This window comes from Bubalus kerabau, chromosome 4 (assembly GCF_029407905.1).
Source record: "Bubalus kerabau isolate K-KA32 ecotype Philippines breed swamp buffalo chromosome 4, PCC_UOA_SB_1v2, whole genome shotgun sequence".
NCBI lineage: Eukaryota > Metazoa > Chordata > Mammalia > Artiodactyla > Bovidae > Bubalus > Bubalus kerabau.
The window spans coordinates 162,306,780-162,326,257 of NC_073627.1; the positions used below are offsets into that span (position 1 = coordinate 162,306,780).

Genomic DNA, 19,478 nt, shown 5'->3' on the forward strand with positions numbered 1-19,478 from the left:
GTGTGTGTATAGCCCTGTCTGCTGGTCCAGGCACCCAACCTTGGGAGCAGGGCCAGATGTGGTCACCCGTAGGTGGTGGGCAGGGGCCAGGGGGTCCCCACGTTCAAAGAGGCTGCTTGTTGCTCTGACCAGCCAGGCCGGGGAGCTGCTCGGGATACAGTTGGACCTTACTAGTGCCCCTCAGACAAACCTAAGGGTGACAGCCTGAGGCCTATGGTGCCCAGCTGTGGAGGTGCTTGCCTCGGACATGGCGCTGGAGTCCCACATGCCCAACTGCTGGTCCAGACATGGTGTGTGTGTGTAGGATGGCTGCTCCTAGGCAGGAGGAGAACCATAGTTCTGCTGTGACAGAAGGCCTGTCAGGAAAGGGCGATGGTGGGGGCTCGCATCAGAGAGTCCTGAGAGAGGTTTCCCAGAAGGGTTGGCCACACGGTGATGCAGACCATTCAGGAAATGGAGTGGGGATCCCAGGTCCAGCCTCAAGTGTCAGTACTGTCCCCACCATACCTGTGTTCTTGGGCCTGACTGCAGAGCCTCACACGCGGGCTCCCGGGGGGCTGTGGTTCTGACTCCCATCCTGAGACCTGCAGTGAGGCTCCCTCCCTGCTTAGGCAGAGAGGACAAGGTCTCCTGATCGGGGGTGCACTTCCTTACTTTCAGAACTGCTATTCAGAGGCTGTTGCGATTGGGATGCTGTTTATGACTAAGCCAATTCAAAGTCAATTTTTGTTTTGCTTTAAAAATATTTGAATGCCGATGCCTTATTGGGGAAGCCGTGACAGGTTTTATTTCCATGGGCTCAAAAAGGGGTGGCCCAGCCCTGGGGAGGGGTCGTGACAAAGACAGCGGGTGCGGGTACTGGCCACGGGGGACAGGGAGCCGGCAAGCCAGCACCTCGAGGCTGCCCCTTGGTTGCTTTGAGGTCATATCTGGGAAATCAAGGCAGGACGTGGGTGAGAGTGGGGCAGTGGGGGGAGACTTGTGGAGAGAAGGGTGTGAGGTTTGAGAGCGAGAGGGCGGCACGGGGCCCAGCAGGCACTCTCCCGTGCATCTCAGATGACAGAGCCACCCTCGCGGTGTGAGGGGCCATCCCCAGAACAGCCCAAGGGCCTGTGCCCCGAGAGGAGAGCCGCGGGGGGCTGGCCCTCCCATCCCCTGGCTGCCCCTGCTCGCTCCTGTCTGTGCGTGTTCAGACCAGCCTGGGAAATGGAGGGCTGGGAACCCGCGAGGACGGCACTCCCCGGTGAACCAGGACCAGTGATGACCTCTGAGGGGGACCCAGCGGCTGCAGAGCTGAAGGATTTTTTTCTAATTTTCCTTCAGCCTGGCTGACGGAAGCATGAATGTATTTTTTTAATTTTCGGTTTTTGTCTCTGACTCCATCAGCCCACCCTTGTGAATAACCTCATAGGATTGCCTTCTGTCCACACTAAGACCTGAGTGTCACCAGGCCATCTAGGAACTGGATTCTCCTCCTGCCCGTTTCTTCAGTACTGCTCGCTTAAGAGATGGCAGTGTCTCATAAGCATGGCCCATTTGCCCAAAGTCAGGGCTTCCATGTAAAATTGTGTTCAGTTCCTGATAGACTTGAGCTGCCCAGAATGTCGCTGACGAGACGTGGTCCTGTCGTGCCCAGGTGCAGCCCCTGAAGGATCAGGACCGGGAGCACGGGCAGCAAGCCAGCGTGCTAGCCAACGTGGCCCAGGCATTCGAGAGTGACGAGGGAGTGTATGACGGCGAGGGTGACGGGGTCACCCTCTTCAGCTCGGCCTCTCTGCTGTCGCCCAGCGGGCAGGCCGATGCTGAGACTCTGGCCGTGTTGATTCAGGAGCAGCTGGACAAGATCAACGAAGAGATCCGGTGGGTGTGCCTGAGCCCAACTCCCCAGAAACTCGGTTCCTCTGAGGAGCTGTCTTCTGCTTAGAGAAGTCTGAGTGTTCCTTAGTAAGAAAACGGACTTCAGGTCTGCTTCCAGAAGTTTCAGTTCTGAGCTTGCCCTTGATTATAGAGCTCAGTCAGCCAGGGCATTCTGTCCACAGTGTGGTGTCGGCACTCTGCGGGGGCGGGTGTTGTGGGGTGTCCCCCTCTCGGCTCTGGGCCCCAAGGTGGGTGAGGTGCCGAGGCGGTGTCTCCTGCGGCCCGTGCATCCTCCGGCACTGAGGGTTCGCCCTCGTGTGTCCCTCGGAGCCTCCCACGTTCTGGTGAAAAGCAACCTGGAACAGAAAAGCTGGGGTTCTGGGGTTGGCAAATTCCCACTCAGATCTGCATTTCCTTTTTAACTTAATACAGTGTGAAGATTGGCTTGTTGTAAGATAGTGATATGTTACTGTATGTTACTCTCAGGACATGTGTTTGAGTTTTTCTCATCTCATCAATATATTTAAAATGTTTTCTTTAGACACAGTCTTGGCAGTTCTAACAGTTTACAAAACAGGATAGAACCCAAAGGCCCGCCTTGTGGTGAGCAAGGGGCCTTGGGGTCTGGGTGCAGCGGGGTGGCTGGGGGCCCTGAGGCCTGCCTGGTGCCACACCCACGCACCTGTGCCTCCCGTCCCGAGTCCACGTTCAAAGTGGCCGCAGGCCGGTGACCCTGCACAGGACCTGGCAGAGCTGCTGCTCAGATTGTTCTCGTCCCGTCAGCCCTGGCCGAAGTGCCTGTTTCTGCCGGTCGAGTGCGGGGGGCTCGGGCAAAAGGCAGGGGTGAACGGCACAGCCAGCAAACGCAGATAGTGCCGCCTGCACTTTTGATGCCGAGACAGACTGCCTTATGGGCCGTGTTTGAGCCACAGACAAGCTCAGAAAGACTGTCTTTCCCCATCCCCATAGGAAATTTGGAACGGTTATATATTAATATTTTTGTTTTTACAGCAAGTGGTCAGGTAAAAGTGATTTTTTCTTATGCAACAAGTTGACTTGATGTAAAAGGTAAATTCTGTCTATCAGCTTGTCAACAGTGAAAAACTTTCAAGATGTATAAGTAGAAGTGAAACTGAAGAGTTTACTACCTGTAAGGATCTTGTATTTTAATTTGAAAACCATTTTATTTGCATAATCATGTATTTAACCTGTATATAAAATCATCCACGACACATTAGGGGAGAAGAGCAGTAACTGTGAATTCTAGGTTAATGCAGCACGTTGACATGAATCCAGAAACTCACACAAAGCTGGTGGAGAACTTCATCAAGTGATGCGTTTGTACATATACAACCTTAAAAAAAAATTAAAAGATCAACTCAGCCCTTCATCTGGTCTGGAGACTCGTGATTAGAAACTCCAGCTTACTCGTGAATCGCTGTTTTGGTTATACAGAGTTCCCGATTCCCAATGGAAAAGACCTGAAGCACTGACGTGCATCTCTGCCCTGAGAGCAGGGAAGGTAAAGGTTGTCAATTCAGGTGTCTTCTGACACAGAGAGAGTCACCACCCAGACCCCATCAGAATGTTAGATAGAGTAAATAAGTCAAATCAAACGTGAATGATCGGGGGCCACTTTGTAAGACTCAATGATAAGTTATTCAAAGTTTGAGAATATTCCAAAGAGGGAGAGTTGAACCTTTTTGCTGAGATGTTAATTGAGCAACTGTTCCTGGAATTTGCTAATCGTGACACAGAATGCAAGCCCAAATTTGTTGTCCAGACACATTCCTCTGCTGACAAAGGCAGGTAATGATTTTATTCTATTTTAGGTTGATCCAAGAAAAGAAGGAGAACACAGAGCAGCGGGCCAAGGGGATTGAGAGCAGGGTGGGCAAGGGGAGCTCAAGCAACCTTCGTCGTTTGAAATCCTTGAATTCCCTCAACCTGAATCCTGCCTCCTCGCATGCCGGCTCCTGCACGCGCATCAGAGGGCGCTCCAAGCCCCGAAGGAGGCGGCACAGCCCTGCACGGAAGGTAGACAAGCAGGGCATCATGACTCTGGTATGTGTCGGCCTCCTCCATGCCGCGTCCCTCCCCAAGCACACTATTTTTCCTTTCTTTGTTTGTTTTTTCTCTTTTTACCCAGAAGAAAATCAGGTACATTTGCTACGCTCAGAGGTCTAAGATTTTTAAAACTGCCTAGTCTTTCATCGGGCTTCCCTAGTGGCTCAGACGGTAAAGCATCTGTCTGCAATGCAGGAGACCCGGGTATGATCCCTGGGTTGGGAAGATCCCCTGGAGAAGGAAATGGCAGCCCACTCCAGTATCCTTGCCTGGAAAATCCCATGGACCACGGAGCCTGGTAGGCCACTGTCCATGGGGTCGCCAAGAGTTGGACACAACTGAGCAAGATCATTCCATAATCGCACAGCGACAAATTAGTCTTGATATTTGGACCACCGGCTTAGCACGTCATCATGAACTCAGCCAGAGCCTGCCTCTGTAACGCTGGGCCTGGCCTGTGCTGGGCACAGCAGCTGCAGGAAGTTGCTGTTCTCAGGGAGCAGACCGCTTCGTGAGAGTAACCGTAGGCAGCTCTCACGGCGTGTGGAAACCGGGCAGCACATTTCCCACTGGGGATGCCTGGCTGCAGGGTGCAGGGCGTGCGGCAGGAACCAAACCAGGAATCTAAACTGGTCTGCTTGCTGATGGGCCTGGCCGTGCGCTCAGGCCAGCTCTGCGTGTGAAACCAGGTTAAAAGCCCGGTGCCCCAGGGCCCCAGGGAAGAGGTCGGGCTTCTTCACTCTTCCGAGTCTGAAAACGGGATGACGACCTAGGGCTTTGGGTGACAGAGTGTGCAGCTCTGAAGCACGTGTCCCAGCTTTCTTCCCTGCTTGCTTAGGTTTTGTGAGTGCATCGCTGTTTACCCATGAAATCAGGTTCACAACACTCTGCTTTGTCACTGCACTTGTATTGTCCCTTTTTTGGTGTTCCACCCACTTCATGTTAGCTGCATTGTTAGTCAGCATATCATTAAATTAAGTGTGAATCATTGTAGCGGCATGTGAAGTGGTAACTAGTCCATTGTGTGGTCTTTGGAGACACTGTTTTTCTAATTTGCATCATTGGCTAATTCGTTGATATTTAAAATTCTTTGACGATTTCTCTGTGGTTTCATGCTTGATTTCCTTCCGAGTATTTGTAAAAGAACAGTTGTGTATATTTTGTCCTGTTGTTGGAGTTCTCTGACGGTGCGTCTGCTTTCATCATTGGTTTTGAATTCCTGGCTCATCCTGTTGTCTGCTTAGTGGTTGTCAATTCAGAGCGCAGCTTCCCACCACTGCCCCCCCTCGCCCCCGAGGCTGTAGTTTACCCATCCATCTCCCCTTCCCCGTCCTCCCACCTGCTCTGGTCATAGCAATGCTGTGGGTGTGCTTAGTCGGGTTTGTGCTTTGTCTTCATGTCTCATTAAATGGTGTTTTTCCCCCAGAGCAGTAAGTTTGAATTAGCCTATCACTATGTACTTAGAAGCGTAATGTAGATGGATCCTCAACTACATATCATGTGTAATTCATAAATGAGATTATCCTTACCTATAGAAATGATCTTCTTAAGTGTAGAATTAATGGACTTTTGACACAATATCCTTTCTATGTTGGTGCTTGTATTTAAGACTATAAATCTCATCAGCTTTTGCACAGTTAATGTCTCTACTAGACTCTTTAAAAAACTATCTTCTCTGGTGAATAAAATGTAAAGACTGCACCTGCTATTATGCTAGCTTCCATTCTTACATATTTTCACAGGGAACCTGCTTTAATCAATTTATTTTGAGAAATTTTAAATCAAATTCTAGGTAAGCATTTTACATTAATATCCAATAGGTGGTTAGATTTGTTCAGTGTTAAAATAGGTATTATGGTAACTTCCTCATCAGTTAAATCACTATTTTAAAGTATAACATCTTTTTTATTAAGAGAAACTAACGTATAGAGAAGTTTGGCTGAGAAGAGACAACTGTTAAGGCCCTTTATTGTAGAGAATGCTGTGCTTTAATAAATCATGATGTTGTAATAGAATTGTATCTTCCTGAGTAATAATTTATAGTGTTTAGTAAATCTTGAATAGCTTATTTAATTTCTGTGGTCAAAAAAAATGTTCTGTTTCCAGTTACACGTTCTCTAAATCGTCATCTCACTTCTATGTTTGCCATCATTTTTGCTATACTGTGTTTGTCTATGCTGATTCTTGAAGTTTTAGTTTCAAAGTCACAATAAACCTGGTTTCTCTTCCTTTCTTTGCATGCATCTATCAGCCTAGTGATTTAAGGAAGCATTGTTGAAAGGTAAACTATTTAGTAATTTAGCATGCCTTTGTTTCTCTGTGAAGTATTAGAGAGTCCTTATCATTTTACGTGAATGAACACTGTGTGGTTATGTACTGGTGAAGAATTGACATTTTAATGGAAGTAATGAAACTCACCCACCACTTAAAATATGTTGATGGTTCTGTTGGAAATAGGTCATTCGTTGGGACCATTGTAACAGTTTGCCTATATCCCACTTGTTTGCCTTCTAATCATCTCATGCTTATTTATAGTAGATATAGTATTATTTATTACTTTTAAAATTTTCTTTACTTATTTTTTTGGCCATGCTGCACAGCTTATGGGATCTTAGTTCCCCAACCAGGGATCAGACTGGTGTCCCGACAGTGAAAATGCCAAGTCCTAATGTCTGGACTACCATGGAATCTCCGCTTAGAGTTTTTTAAAAACAAATGACTGACTCAGAGCCATAGATGTTAGATTTGGAGGAAGCCAATTTAATGATGGTGGGTAGCAGTGTGCAGGTGACTCTGTGCGCCAGGCACCGTGTCAAATGCTTTCCGAGTCTGTCATGTAATCCCGCAGACACCCAGGTGAGGTCCAGGCTGCTGTTATCCCCATTCAGCAGACATGGACACTGAGGCTTCGAGAGGCCGGGCACCGTGCCCAGGCTCGCACACCCAGTAGCAACTGTATAAGTGAGACCTGTCTGGACCCCGAAGGGGTTAATCTGTTCCCCACACTGTTGCCACCACTGTCTTTCCTGTCTTCAGACCCAGGACCAGCGGAAAAGCTGGGAGTCCAGGCGAGATCATTTTTTTTAATTAGTTTATTTTTTAATTGAAGGGTAATTGCTTTACAGAACTTTGTTCTTTTCTGTCAAACCTCAACATGAACCATCCATAGGTACAGATACATCCCTTCCCTTTTGAACCTCCCTCCCATCTCCCTCCCCATCCCACCCCTCTAGGTTGAAACCAATCAGTTCTTAGTGAAGACCTAGGACGGAGGAGCCTGGTAGGCTGCAGTCCATGGGGTCGCTACGAGCCGGACACGACTGAGCGATTTCACTTTCACTTTTCACTTTCATGCATTGCAGAAGGAAATGGCAACCCACTCCAGTGTTCTTGCCTGGAGAATCCCAGGGACGGGGGAGCCTGGTGGGCTGCCGTCTATGGGGTCACACAGAGTCGGACACGACTGAAGTGACTTAGCAGCAGCAGTTTACTTTATGTAAACCACAGTGAGCGAACTACACTCAAACTGCAAGTACTTCAGTGTGTAGCCCCCAGTCTGTATGTTACTGAGAAATACAAGCCAGACACATGGTGCTCGCATGGAGGGGTTAGGTACCTTTTCTGTACTTCACTTGCTGTCATGGGTTCAGTAACCTGCATCATCACTAAACATGATCTTGGGTGGTGCTACAAGCTGTTTCCTTTTCTCCTTCAAACAGAAAGGTCTGGACGGCTTTGCTGAGAGGTTTCTTACTCTTGCTAGTAGTGCTCCTGAGCAGCATCTGGCGATGAACACAGTCCTTTCATCAGGGCAGTTCATGCCATGCAGGGTTCACAGTGCTGGCGTGGCTCCGCTGTCCTGCCTGTCGGGGCCATCGGGTCGCTGGATGCAAAGGAGGGCGGAGCCTGGCTGCAGGGAGGCTCCTGGCCAGGATCTCTGCACTCAGTAGGGTGCTCTCGCTGCCCCATGGCCCTGCTTCTCTTGAACAAGACAGTCCTTTAAGATGGCATTAAGCTAGAACAACACATTTTTTTGTACTTGGCGGATAGCATCGCTAATATGTTTTCAAATAAGTTTCTGGTTATAATGTAAAGCCTGTGTGATTGCCTTTTTTGACACAGTCTATCGTTAGCCAGTTTTACACTTACCTCACTCCCTCAGCTGCCACCTATACCAGAAGAGGTACAAGATGACAAGACCGCCATCAAATGTGAAGCCTCGACCCCCGCCTTGCTGCGGTTCCTTCGGCTAGACCGGCTGGACAGGGGGTCACCTCACAGAGCCAGCTACGAGGACATCAGGGACGCCCGCAAGTAAGGGGCCTGTGCGCCTCGTCGTTAGTCTCAGGAGCCCTGCGCCTCTTGTCTTCAAAGAGTTGCAAGGATGATTGTAAAGGAATCCCACTGGATTCGGTGCCTGTGTTTAGTGGTGAACTTCAGGTGCCGGGGTAGAAGAGTTCAGTGACCTCAGTGATTTTAAAAAACATCCGTCTCTATGTGTTGACTCCCGTGGGAGATTTCTTCCTGCTCTTGCTAGAGGTCTGCCCAGTCTGGGACGCGTTCCTGATGGTTATGGCTCCGTGCCTCTCGGATTTGTTCTTGAGGGTCCCTCCCTTTTTCTCAGGGGTCTCCTCTCAGGAGACTGTCTGTCACCTCCTGTGACTGACCCTGTCCTCATTCAGACCCCCACCTGCTGAGCTCCCGTCGTGAGCCAGGCAGCACTCGATGGAGGGCACATGTGGTCACCTGACCTGCAGCCCTGCGCACGGTGACCGTCACTCTCCTGCCACGGCCGGGGATGGTCACCCTGTGAGAGGCGGGGGGAACTGCCCAGAGCAGGGGAGCTCGCCTTCTCTGGGAGGGTCGTCACCTGCCAAGCAGCGACCCTGAGGGAGGGTTGGAGGGCCCTCTGCACCAGCTCGTCTGGAGTGAAGCCCTCCTCAGGGGAGAGCTCCAGGCAGAGAATCTCAGCTTCCCAGGGCCGTTGTTTGTGGCCGGAAGCCTGCATTGCTCGTGTGGAGTGTGGCTGGTGAAGCAGACTCCACTGTCTGCTGTGAGGTTGAGGCACGGGTGTTGCTGGGTGGCCAGTTCTATCAGTAGGTCTTGTGGAGGGGTGTGTGTTTGCACAAGGGCACCGGTTAAAGGTTGTTTTCTCTCCCCAAAGCTCGACAGGCTCTCAAGACAGCCCCGGGGGCAACCCCAGCAGCAGCCAGGACTCACTGCAGAAAGCCCCAAAGAAGAAGGGCATCAAGTCCTCCATCGGTCGTTTGTTTGGCAAGAAGGAGAAGGGCCGGCCTGGACACCCCGGCAAGGAGGCGCTAGGACCAGGTGGGTGCCTCACCGTTCAGAGGGAGGAGGGTCTGCATGCGTGTCTCTTCTGTGTCTCCCCCACTGTCCCCACGAGGCTCCTGTCACTCACGCTGGGTGTCCTCCTGGGAGGAGCAGAGGAGGCGTCTGTCTTCTTTAGGGTCCGAGATGATTGGATCAGTTGATGAATGGATGTGTGGATGGATGGAAGAATTAAGAGTTAAAGGATGGATGGATTAGTGAGTGGATGGATGGATGAACAGATGGCTAGCCAGATGGGTGGATGAACAGAGCACGGAATGAATATTGCAGATGTTTATACTGCAGTGCTAGAAACATACTCTACGAAATGGATTGAGTAGGAGCTGGGCAATGAGTGTTTCCTGCAGAACAGTGACAAGTGTTTGGAAACGGCCTAAGGGCTCATCAGTGAGGGGTGAGGTAAAATCTGTGGACACCCCACAAGGAACAGCACCCTCTTCTTCCTGCCACTTTCCCCATCCGCAGGAGCTCATCATGGGTTCTGCCCATGCCCCCTACTCCATCCCACAGCCACACAGGTCCTCCTGGCGTCTCCTCATCACACAGTGTTATCAGGCCCCCATCTCACTCGGCTTCATCTCCTGAAGGACAGGGTATGTTCCTGCCTCTTCAGCCAGAGATTTGTTGAGTGTCTTGTTTGTGCTGGGTGTGGGATGTATAGGGGTAAGTAAAACAGATATGGTCTGGAGCACAGTTAAGTGAGAAGAGAGAAAAAGCAGATTATTAAATGCTATCCTTATTATTAATAAATATAACGCTGAGATGGATGGTGCATTGATTATATACCAGATGCTGTGTGTGCCCCTTACCAAACAGGTGCTGCCACCTCCCTATTTACAGAGGAGGAGACAGTGATGGTCATGCGGTTAGGGAGTGGTGAGGGCAGGTTCACACCCATGCAGTGTGACCATGCACTTTGCCGAGCCCCAGCCACCTCTCTGGTGGATGCAACAGGAATGAGATGGTTCTATGGCATCACTGATTCGATGGACATGAGTTTGAGCAAACTCCAGGAGATAGTAAATTACAGGAAAGCCTGGAGTGCTGCAGTCCGCGGAGTGGCAAAGAGTCGGACACAACTGAGCGACTGAACTAAAACCTGAGTGTGTGCTGAACTGCTTCAGTCGTGTCTGACTCTCTGTGACCCCAGGGACTGTAGCCCACTAGCTCCTCTGTCTATGGGATTCTCCAGGCAAGAAGACGAGTGGGTTGCCATGCCCTCCTCCAGGGGAATCAAACCCCATCTCTTGTTATCTCTTGCAGTGGCAGGCAGGATCTTTACCACTAGAACCACCTGGAAAGCCCCAGTGAACGCTGACAACTAGGAAATGCAGAAAATAAGGGCTGCTCCTAAGTTAGAAGAGCAGCAAGCACAGATTGTAAAGAGGAAAACACACGATGACCGACAACAGTGCTGACAGAAACAAGCAGGGATGCGTTCACCCACATCAAGAAAATGCGCCCTTCGGAAGAGGAGCCCTTGGAGGGACAGTTGGAACCGGAATGGAACCGGAATGAAAACCGAGGCCATGGTCAGCAGAGCCCACTCACACGGCCCGAGTGAGCTTTCTGCGTCCCCAGAGCTGCTGGTGGTAACATCTGGGCGCTGAGGCCGGGCAACGTCCCCGAGTGAGCTAAGGCATCCCTGCTCTCCTTCCAGTGCTGCTGCGGGGCCCTCTGTGGGCGGCCACCCTCATCCCCTGCTCTGCCACCCGCTGGGGCCCGACTGTTCCCCTGGGATCCTTTCAGCCCTTGAGCTTGTGTGTTCCCAGCCCTCTGCCACACCAGACCGGGACTCAACTCAGGACTTGGGCTTGAGATATCGAGGAGACCGTGAATCTGGAAGGACACAGCCCTGGGGCCCTCGAGTGACCACGTGAGAGAGCTGGAGAGCAAAGCCCCCTCGGGGAGGAAGCAGAGCTTTGAAACGTGCCCACACCCACCGCTGCTTCCGGCACAAGTGCCTCTTCTTTGCCTCTCCTTGGCCTGAAACAGGCCCCAGCTGCTACTGTTGTTCCGCAGGTGATTCCTAAAGATGCACCTCCTGCAAGAGCTATCGTCCTGCTGCTCTGGGGCTGCCTAAGTGTGCTCAGGAGTGTCAGACAAGTGGGGCTGCCACGCCTGATGCTGGGGAAGGGCCTGATGCTGGGGGAGTGCCTGATGCTGGACTAGGGCCTGATATTGGGGGAGGGCCTGATGCGGGACTAGGGTCTGATGCTGGGGGAAGGTCTGATGCTGGACTAGGGCCTGATGCTGGAGGAGGGCCTGATGCTGGACTAAGGCCTGATGCTGGGGGAGGTCCTGATCCTGGACTAGGGCCTGATGCTGGGGGCAAACGTCTGATGCTGGCGGGAGGTGTGATGATGGTGGGCAGCCTGCTCCCAGATGTACACAGAGTTGTGATTATAAATATGAGAAATGTTTTTTCATACTTTCCTGACCACCTTGCTATGTTCTTTTTTTCTGAAGCATAATTGCTGTGCAATATCGATTTGATTTCTGCCATACATCAACATGAATTAGCCATAGGTGTACATATATCCCCTCCCTCTTGAATCTCCCTCCCACCTCCCTTTGCTACATTCTTGTTTCTATGGATATATGAATAATAAAGACTGTTGACTAAAATAACATAAAAAGCTCCCACACACAAGCATGCACACGCACACTCCCTAGTGCATCATTCGGGTCCGCGTCAGGGTTGCCCTCGGCCACCCCGCCCTGGGATCCACGGTGAGCCTTGACACCTGCACTTTGTTCCCACCCTCGGCCCGCTGCCCACGCCTCAGCAGCAGAGGGGCCCTGTCCCCACAGATGCTGAAGTGATGAAGCCTCTTGTCTCCGGAGCCAAGGGTACGAACACCTAGTCGGTCGTCCTTTGGGGACACCTATACTTCCGCCTTCTAGCCTTTCCATTGTATCCATCCGTTTCTCTTAACAGAATGTCCGTGTGATGACACGGGCTCCCATTACCAGCTCTGGTCTGTTCTCATTGAGAGTACAGCTTACCCTCGGCACTCTCTATTGGCAGCGGGAAATTTTGCTCCAGTACTTTATTGAAGCAGTGAGTGCAGTGAAGTCGCTCAGTCGTGTCCGACTCTTTGCCACCCCGTGGACTGTAGCCCGCCAGGCTCCTCTGTCCATGGGATTCTCCAGACAAGAATGCTGGAGTGGGTTGCCATTTCCTTCTTTAGGGGATCTTCCCAACCCAGGGATCGAACACGGGTCTCCGGCATTGCAGGCAGACGCTTCATCCTCTGAGCCACCAGGGAAGCTCTGACTTTATTGAAAGAAAGCAATAAATAATACTGTGATAAAAAATAGTTCAAAAGTAGACTGGACATACTTTGTCACATATTCAGGAAGATCACAAAAGATTAATAGAAAAACAGAATGGTAACAATGAATTGTACAAGGAAATTAAAGGCAGAACCCACATGTAGAGAGACATGCTGTCTCTGTCTACCGAGATATCAGCTGCATAAGGCAGCATCATCTGAACGCATCTCTTACTAGCTTCTTTAATGTGCTGCCGAAAAAGTAAAAGTTACCTTTGCTACTTAAACTATCCAAAATGGCTATGTCATCAAAATCTAAAAATGTACCCCTAGGTCCATTCTTTAAACATGTTTACAAACAGATGTAAAAAGATGATTTACGTAAGAAAAATAAGGCCTTTGTCAGAGCTGCACTCTGCTGTCTGTCTGTCTGGGATGTGGCGCCCTCAGTGTTCAGCTCGATGGCTCCGCAGCGGGTGCAGGGCACCGCGGTTGGTCCTCGAAGAGTCTCACTGGAGGCGAGGGATCCAGGTCCACAGAGACTAGGTTACAGGAGAGATTTTCATAGTCTTCTTCTAGTCATCCTTTCAGCCCAAATTTCATTAGAAGCTCACATTTAACACCCAGTACTTTGAAATCGCTTCACACTGCAGACAAAAAGCATGTCTTCCTAGAAAAAAAAGTACAGTTTAAGTCAGTCGTTAAAATACAACAATTGGTTGAAATTAAGTTCGCTCATTTCAGAGTGATTGTTGGACAGCTTGGTTACATTCTGGAAGGATAATGCACACCGCGTCATGATGATTTTACAATCGCAGTAAAACCCCTTCTCTCATGGTTTAACATTTAAAAATTAAACAAGAATAATTACAATAAATGCATCATTTACAAAAGCCCTATATTTGTTCATAGGATTTATACAGACAAGCATTACAGTACATTCATTTGAAAGACTAAAATCAGGTATCAGAACATGAACTGATCTGAAAGGAGATTCATAGCCCGGATATACAAGAAAAAGTAAGTATATAAATGAAGTCATAAGTTTACATAAATATAAGAAACATTAAATTTTAAAATATTTTCTCTGTGGTATTCATGAATTTTTCACTAATTAAAAACTCTGTAATAAAATATCTTAGGGTCCATATAACAAGTATTCACAGATTAAAGATTGCATTGAGTTCAAAATGTAGTCTTTGTCGTATTCTGGACGCTGTATAATCGCCTGCAGAATTAGTGCAGGTAAACTGGAAACAAACAGACGAGTCAGTCCAGGGACGGCGGCTGGTGCCGGAGCCCCTGCCCCTTCAGACACCCCACCCCCACCCCATTCTGGGCTTCAGCTGCTTTGAGAATCCAGAGAAACACGAAGGACCAAGCAGATCAAGGAGAGAACTCTGTGGCTGACTTTATTCTGACATATAGCTAAAAGCTGCTGGTAAAAAAACTTAAAACTCAATTCAGCTTTCCAGCTGAGCCGTGAACAGGACAGAGCAGACAGCCTCGTGCTCTCAGAGTGGCTGGAGCAGGGCTGGGCTCCCGGGCTGGACCCACCAGAGGACCACCCAGAGCAGCACCTGCAAGGGACGGTGGCCCCTCAGCGGCAGCCGACCCCCAAATGCTGGTGCACTTCAGTGTTAAACACTGGCCTCCGGACGGAGAGGCCCAGGGCAGGGCAGCCTCGTGAACCCTGATGCTCTGGGCCCTGTTCCCTCTGAGAACGTGCACGCAGGGCGTGGCCAGCAGCACTGCCACTGTGGGAGGGACACCCGTGTGCATGGACGCGAGGGAGACTCGGGCCGTGCTCTGACTACTCCGGCGGCAGCCAGGTGCCAAGGTCATGTTCTCTGCTGCTGAGGGCTCTCCCGGGCTGACCTCCGGAGACCCGCTGACCCTCCAGTCCTAGGGTGTCGCCTCCATGCCCTTGCGGGACCAGGCCAGCCTGTACTCACCCCGAAACTCAGCAGGAGTAAGTCCTGACTGTAGCAGAATCCAGCCTCTGCGTTCCCGCCACGCTTCCTGGTCCCAAGAGTGCGGGAGGAAGCGTGCAAACACAGACTGCGGGTAGTCGTGGAACGTCACATGGGGCACAAGGACACTCACACTCACACCCGCAGCAGCGCCCACTCCTACTGAGGGTCTGGGGAAACTTTTAGAGGGTGGATGAGGCGGAGAGAGTGAGCCTGGGGGCTGACACGTGGGGGTCCCTGCCACCTGGGGGGGCGGGGTGGTCACACTAGAGCAGCACCGGCACATTCGATGACAGAAACGCCATCATGGGGACAGCTACTCCACGTGACCAGCTAGCTGCCAGTCTCTCCTGAGACCTCCAGATTCACAGAGCTCCAGATTCACATATTCGACACAGTCTATTGTTACCCAGTTTTACACTTACCTCATTCCCTCAGCTGCCAGCTTTACGGGAAGAGGTACGAGATGACAAGACCACCATCAAATGTGAAACCTCGACCCCCACCTCTCTGCGGTCCCTTCGGCTGGACCGGCTGCAGACGGGGTGCTGTGCACGGCCAGCCACGGGGACCTGAGGGACGCCCGCAAGTAAGGAGCCTGTGCGCCTCGTCGTCAGTTTCAGGAGCCCTGTGCCTCTTGAAAGTGATGGTAGGATAATTTTAAAGGAATCCCAGTGGATTTGGTGCCTGTGTCTAGGGGTGTGTGTGTGCGTGTGTGTGTTTTCTGGTAGGCAGGTTTCTCTGGATCTGGTGTTAAGGTGGATGTCTAACTCTGTGTGTGTGTGCGCACATGCACAAGTGGGTTGTTCTTTGCTCTGTTGCTACACGTGGCAAACTCTAGGAGGTTCTGGTGGCTTCATAGGGAACAATTCAAAGTACGAAGATTTTCTGACCACAGAGGATAATCTTAGTTCTGTCACTCAACCAGAGACAACATTGACTCAGGGAAAATGCCTTATCTATAAAACGTGAAAAAATGTTTTAGTATTCCAGAAAAAAAATCACTTGAATATAGTTTAACATTTTTGGCATTATAGATGTGAGAATCAGTTTGTTTCTCAAAACTATTTTCTTTCTATTAAGCCCAATTTGTCTCAAAGTTATTCTTTTAATTGCTAAATGTACACAGCCAACGCATCCACTTTCAGAGCATTTTTGAGGGTTGGTGAATCTCAGATTTTCACGTTGTGTGGAAACTCGCAGGGAGAGCACTGCAGGCTCACCAGGTGCTGGACACGCTCCGTGAGGAAGGGAGGCCGAGGCCGCGGGACCGTCCGCATCCCTGTTGGTCATCGCAGTGTCCCGGGCGTGCGGGGACTCCCCTCAGGCATCACGTACCTCCTGCTCCAAATGCTGTCTTTCCTCTTCCCCGTGGTGGACACTGTCACGCGCCAGCTCCAGGGGAAGCCGAGTCAGCAGGTGTGCTGAGCTGTGTGTGTCCTGAAGCCTCCCCGTGGGGCTCGTCCCCAGCTCCAGGCTCTGAGCTGAGCAGCGCTGCAGGAGTGGGGCATGGTGTTGGTGAAGGGGAGCCCAGCGAACCCTCGTAGGAGGTGCTGGGCTGTGTGGACGGTCAGTCTCTGAAAACAAGGCCACACCTGTTGTCTGGGTGGTGCCACGTGTGTAGCATTTGATGGGAAGAAGCTCACACAGCCATCTTGTTAGGAAAGACAGCTTGACCGTGGTGCTCATGTCCTGCTTTAAAGTGCCCGTTGTCATCCACAGATGGTGTGGCTTTCTCTCGGGCGTGTCTGTTCCCCATAGAATTCACGGTATTTCCGAATGTCTTTCTCCTGTGACTCTAACTTTAAGGCAAGGAAGCATGCCACGTCAGTTGACTGCTAAGCAAGTGTTTTGACGAATTGTACTTGGGGTCTCAAATTTGACCCTCGAGGGGGCAGAGGAGGTCTGAGCTAAGTAGCCCCGCAGGGTGGCCCGAGCAGGGTCACCACAGCGTTCCACAGAGCAGGTAGCCCCCCAGGCTCGTCTCTGAAGCTGTCTCTGTAAAGCTAGGTTTCAGCTGAGAGTGAGCCGGTGACAGCAGAGTGATGCAATATCCTATAGCCGAGGAAGGAAATAAACCCCAGCAGAAGCCAAGCGAGTCTTCCATTTGCTTCTGGATGGTGGTTGTGGTTGGGACGCAAACTCCAGGCACGTGATACATGCCTTGTTCCCCTGGGATATGGGAATTTAAAAAGTTTGCCTTTTTAAAAAACTCTCCCTGAGCTATTAAGGGGCTTCCCTGGTAGCTCAGACGGTAAAGCATCTGCCTTCACCGATGTGGCAAACCTGGGTTTGATCCCTGGGAGATCCAAGATCCCCTGGAGAAGGAAATGGTAACTAACCCACTCTAGTACTCTTGCCTGGAAAATTCCATGGGTGGAGGAGCCTGCTAGGCTACAGTCCATGGGGTTGCAAAAAGTTGGGCAGGACTGAGTGAATTCACTTTCACTTTCACTTCTTGAGCTATTAAGATACCTGTTGTGTTTTCTGGTATAATTATTCCTAGAAAACAGAATATTTACTATTCTAGGAAACTTAAGGTTGACTTAAAGGAACAGTTACTTGAAATTTGATGTGAACCATTTCGAGCTTTAACCACACATAGACTTCACAATCTTAAGTAAAGTCTAATGCCATTTGAGTGTATTGAAAAGCCACTGTGTATCTTTAGGGAATTCCCTAGCAGTCCAATAGCTAGGACTCTGCACTTCCACTGCATGGGGCCTGGGGTTTGATCCCTGGTTGGAGAACTAGGGTCCCACAAGCCACGCAGGGGCCTAGTCAAAAAAGAATGACCAGTATCTTAATTTAGCACATAGCTAATTAGCTGAACAGCAGTGTAGGATAGAAACAGCCCCCATCCACCCCTCTCCTTGCTTGCTGTGTTAGAGTGTTCTGTGTTGAAAGTCTGCGCTGCTCTTTGTGTGTCTGGTGTGAAATGCTGTGCATCCCTGAAGCTCTCTCAGGGACAGGTTCCTCTGCTCAGACCCCGGTGTGGTTTCTTCTTCTATGTATCTGTCCTCCCTGTTTAGAAAGGGAAGAGTGGATGTTTTTCCTTGACTACCCTCCTCCCTTGGATGTGCAGACTTCTGAATCCTTTAAGGTTGGCAATAACTCTTTCATCGGGAAGGATGTGATTCTATAAGGAATTGCGGGGACTCATTCAGCATTTCATGACTCAGGGTTCTTTGTAATATGTCTGAACTCTCATTAAGTAGATGGCTTAGAAGATTAAAGGAAAATGATGAGATGCATACTATTTCACTTTTGCAAATTTATAAAGAGAATAAATACTTAGGTTAACTTGTTTTATACCCGTGTGTAGTAGTGATTCTTGAATTTTGAATGTTTCGTTACTTGTAGGCATGAGTTGCTGGAGGAAGCCTGGAGACAAGGCGTGCCTTCGCACAGTGGGACGGGCCAACTGTTGTGGTCTGGCTGGAGGTGTGTATGCGCCCCCCCACCCCCACCCGCACCCGCACCCCCGTCCTGGGCCCCGTGTGTCAGTCCCTCCACAGCCATGCATAACCTCTTGCCTCCTGTCTCCCGTCCCAGTTCTGAGTCGGGATGCCAGCCTGGTACGTGGCTGCTTGCGAGCCAACGTGAAGAGCGGCGTCATCGTGCCTCCCCTTTTGGACACGGAGATCCAGCGTGAGATCGGCATCAGCAACCCGCTGCACCTGCTGAAGCTGCGGCTGGCGATCCAGGAGATCATGTCCCTGACCGGCCCCTCCGCCCCTCCCACGTCCAGAACGGTGCACCTCCCTCCTTCCGTAGGGAGAGTTCGCGCCCCGTTTGTGTCGCTTCCGGGGTTCTCTATACAGATGTCCACTGTTCCAGATTAAATAAGGTTCTAGCATTCAAAACCATGACAGCTTTTCATTTGCGGCAGTTGTGTTGTTAAAAGATAGATGATTGAATACTTCAGACAGATCATCTTTGTAGCAGATGGGCTGCAGCGGCAGTGTAATAGAGAAACGGGAGCTTTTAAAAACATGAAAAAGGGACTTCTGCAAACGTGAAAATTGTAAAAAAAAAAAAAAAAAAAGGAAGTTTTTGAAAATGTATTAAAAGAAATGTAAATATAAATGTCAAGAAAGTGAAAGAGAAAAGGCTTAGCCCCCAGGCTGCATTGTTTTTCCCTCATTTGACTTGTCAGGCCTGTCCTCTTCAGCAGATTCCTTTTCAGGAGCTGTAGACCCTGGGCTCTCAGGGTTTAAGAGTCCGTACATCCGCCAGGTCACACCAAGTCGTATCGTGCTCATCCAAGTTTCCTCCACGTGGGAAGACCTTGAAAGTCCTGTAAGAGGGTCCTCCTAGTTGGAAAAATTAAAACGAATCTGGTGGAAACGTGGATTGTTGCCAGGAGATCAGGGCCGGCCAGCTCCTCATTTCTCGAGTGCAGACTCAGGACACAGCTCAGTCCCCACGCTTGGTGTGTCCACTCTGGAGAGGAACCCTGGTGAGGAGACGTGACCTCCCAGAGGTACCTGCCCTGAGGAGCAGGTGGAGCCTGACTCAGGCTCATGGTTATTTTACACAAAAAGCGTGAAGGCTTTCTCGTCCGTTTGTCTTCCTTGTTTCTAAGTGTCAGCGTGAGGGTGGTCAATCACCCCGCGCTGATGCGCTTGTTCCTAGAGTATCTGCTCTGCTCTCTGTGCCCGAGGGTTCACCAGAGCCACCTTTTTAGAAATGAAGGTGCTGAGGGTTCCCCGGAGGTTTTATTAAAGTATCTCAGTAAAGGGAGCTTCTTATGAGTTGAGTTTAACAGGTGGTGAACTCAAGCAGCACCCCCGTGAGGATGGGGTTGGGGGTGGGGCATGCGAAGAATCCTGATGAGCTCCTGGGGATGGGGAAGGTGGCAGGAAGGAGGGGGAGGGCTGTTCCTTGTGGGGTATCCACAGATTGTACCTCCCCGCTCACTGATGAGCACTTAAGCCGTTTCCAAACACTT

General features: G+C 50.4%; 1 protein-coding gene across 1 annotated transcript in view; it reads left to right on the forward strand.

Moving 5' to 3' along the window:
* LOC129651030 (liprin-alpha-1-like) overlaps positions 1-19,478 on the forward strand; it is a 32,809-nt gene that overhangs the window by 11,640 nt on the left and 1,691 nt on the right. The window contains 11 exon segments of the mRNA XM_055579760.1: positions 1,637-1,860; positions 3,690-3,921; positions 6,176-6,205; positions 8,087-8,238; positions 9,089-9,282; positions 13,553-13,571; positions 17,888-17,925; positions 17,928-17,968; positions 18,080-18,116; positions 18,119-18,317; positions 19,113-19,222. Of these exon segments, the coding sequence (XP_055435735.1) occupies positions 1,637-1,860; positions 3,690-3,921; positions 6,176-6,205; positions 8,087-8,238; positions 9,089-9,282; positions 13,553-13,571; positions 17,888-17,925; positions 17,928-17,968; positions 18,080-18,116; positions 18,119-18,317; positions 19,113-19,222 (1,276 nt within the window).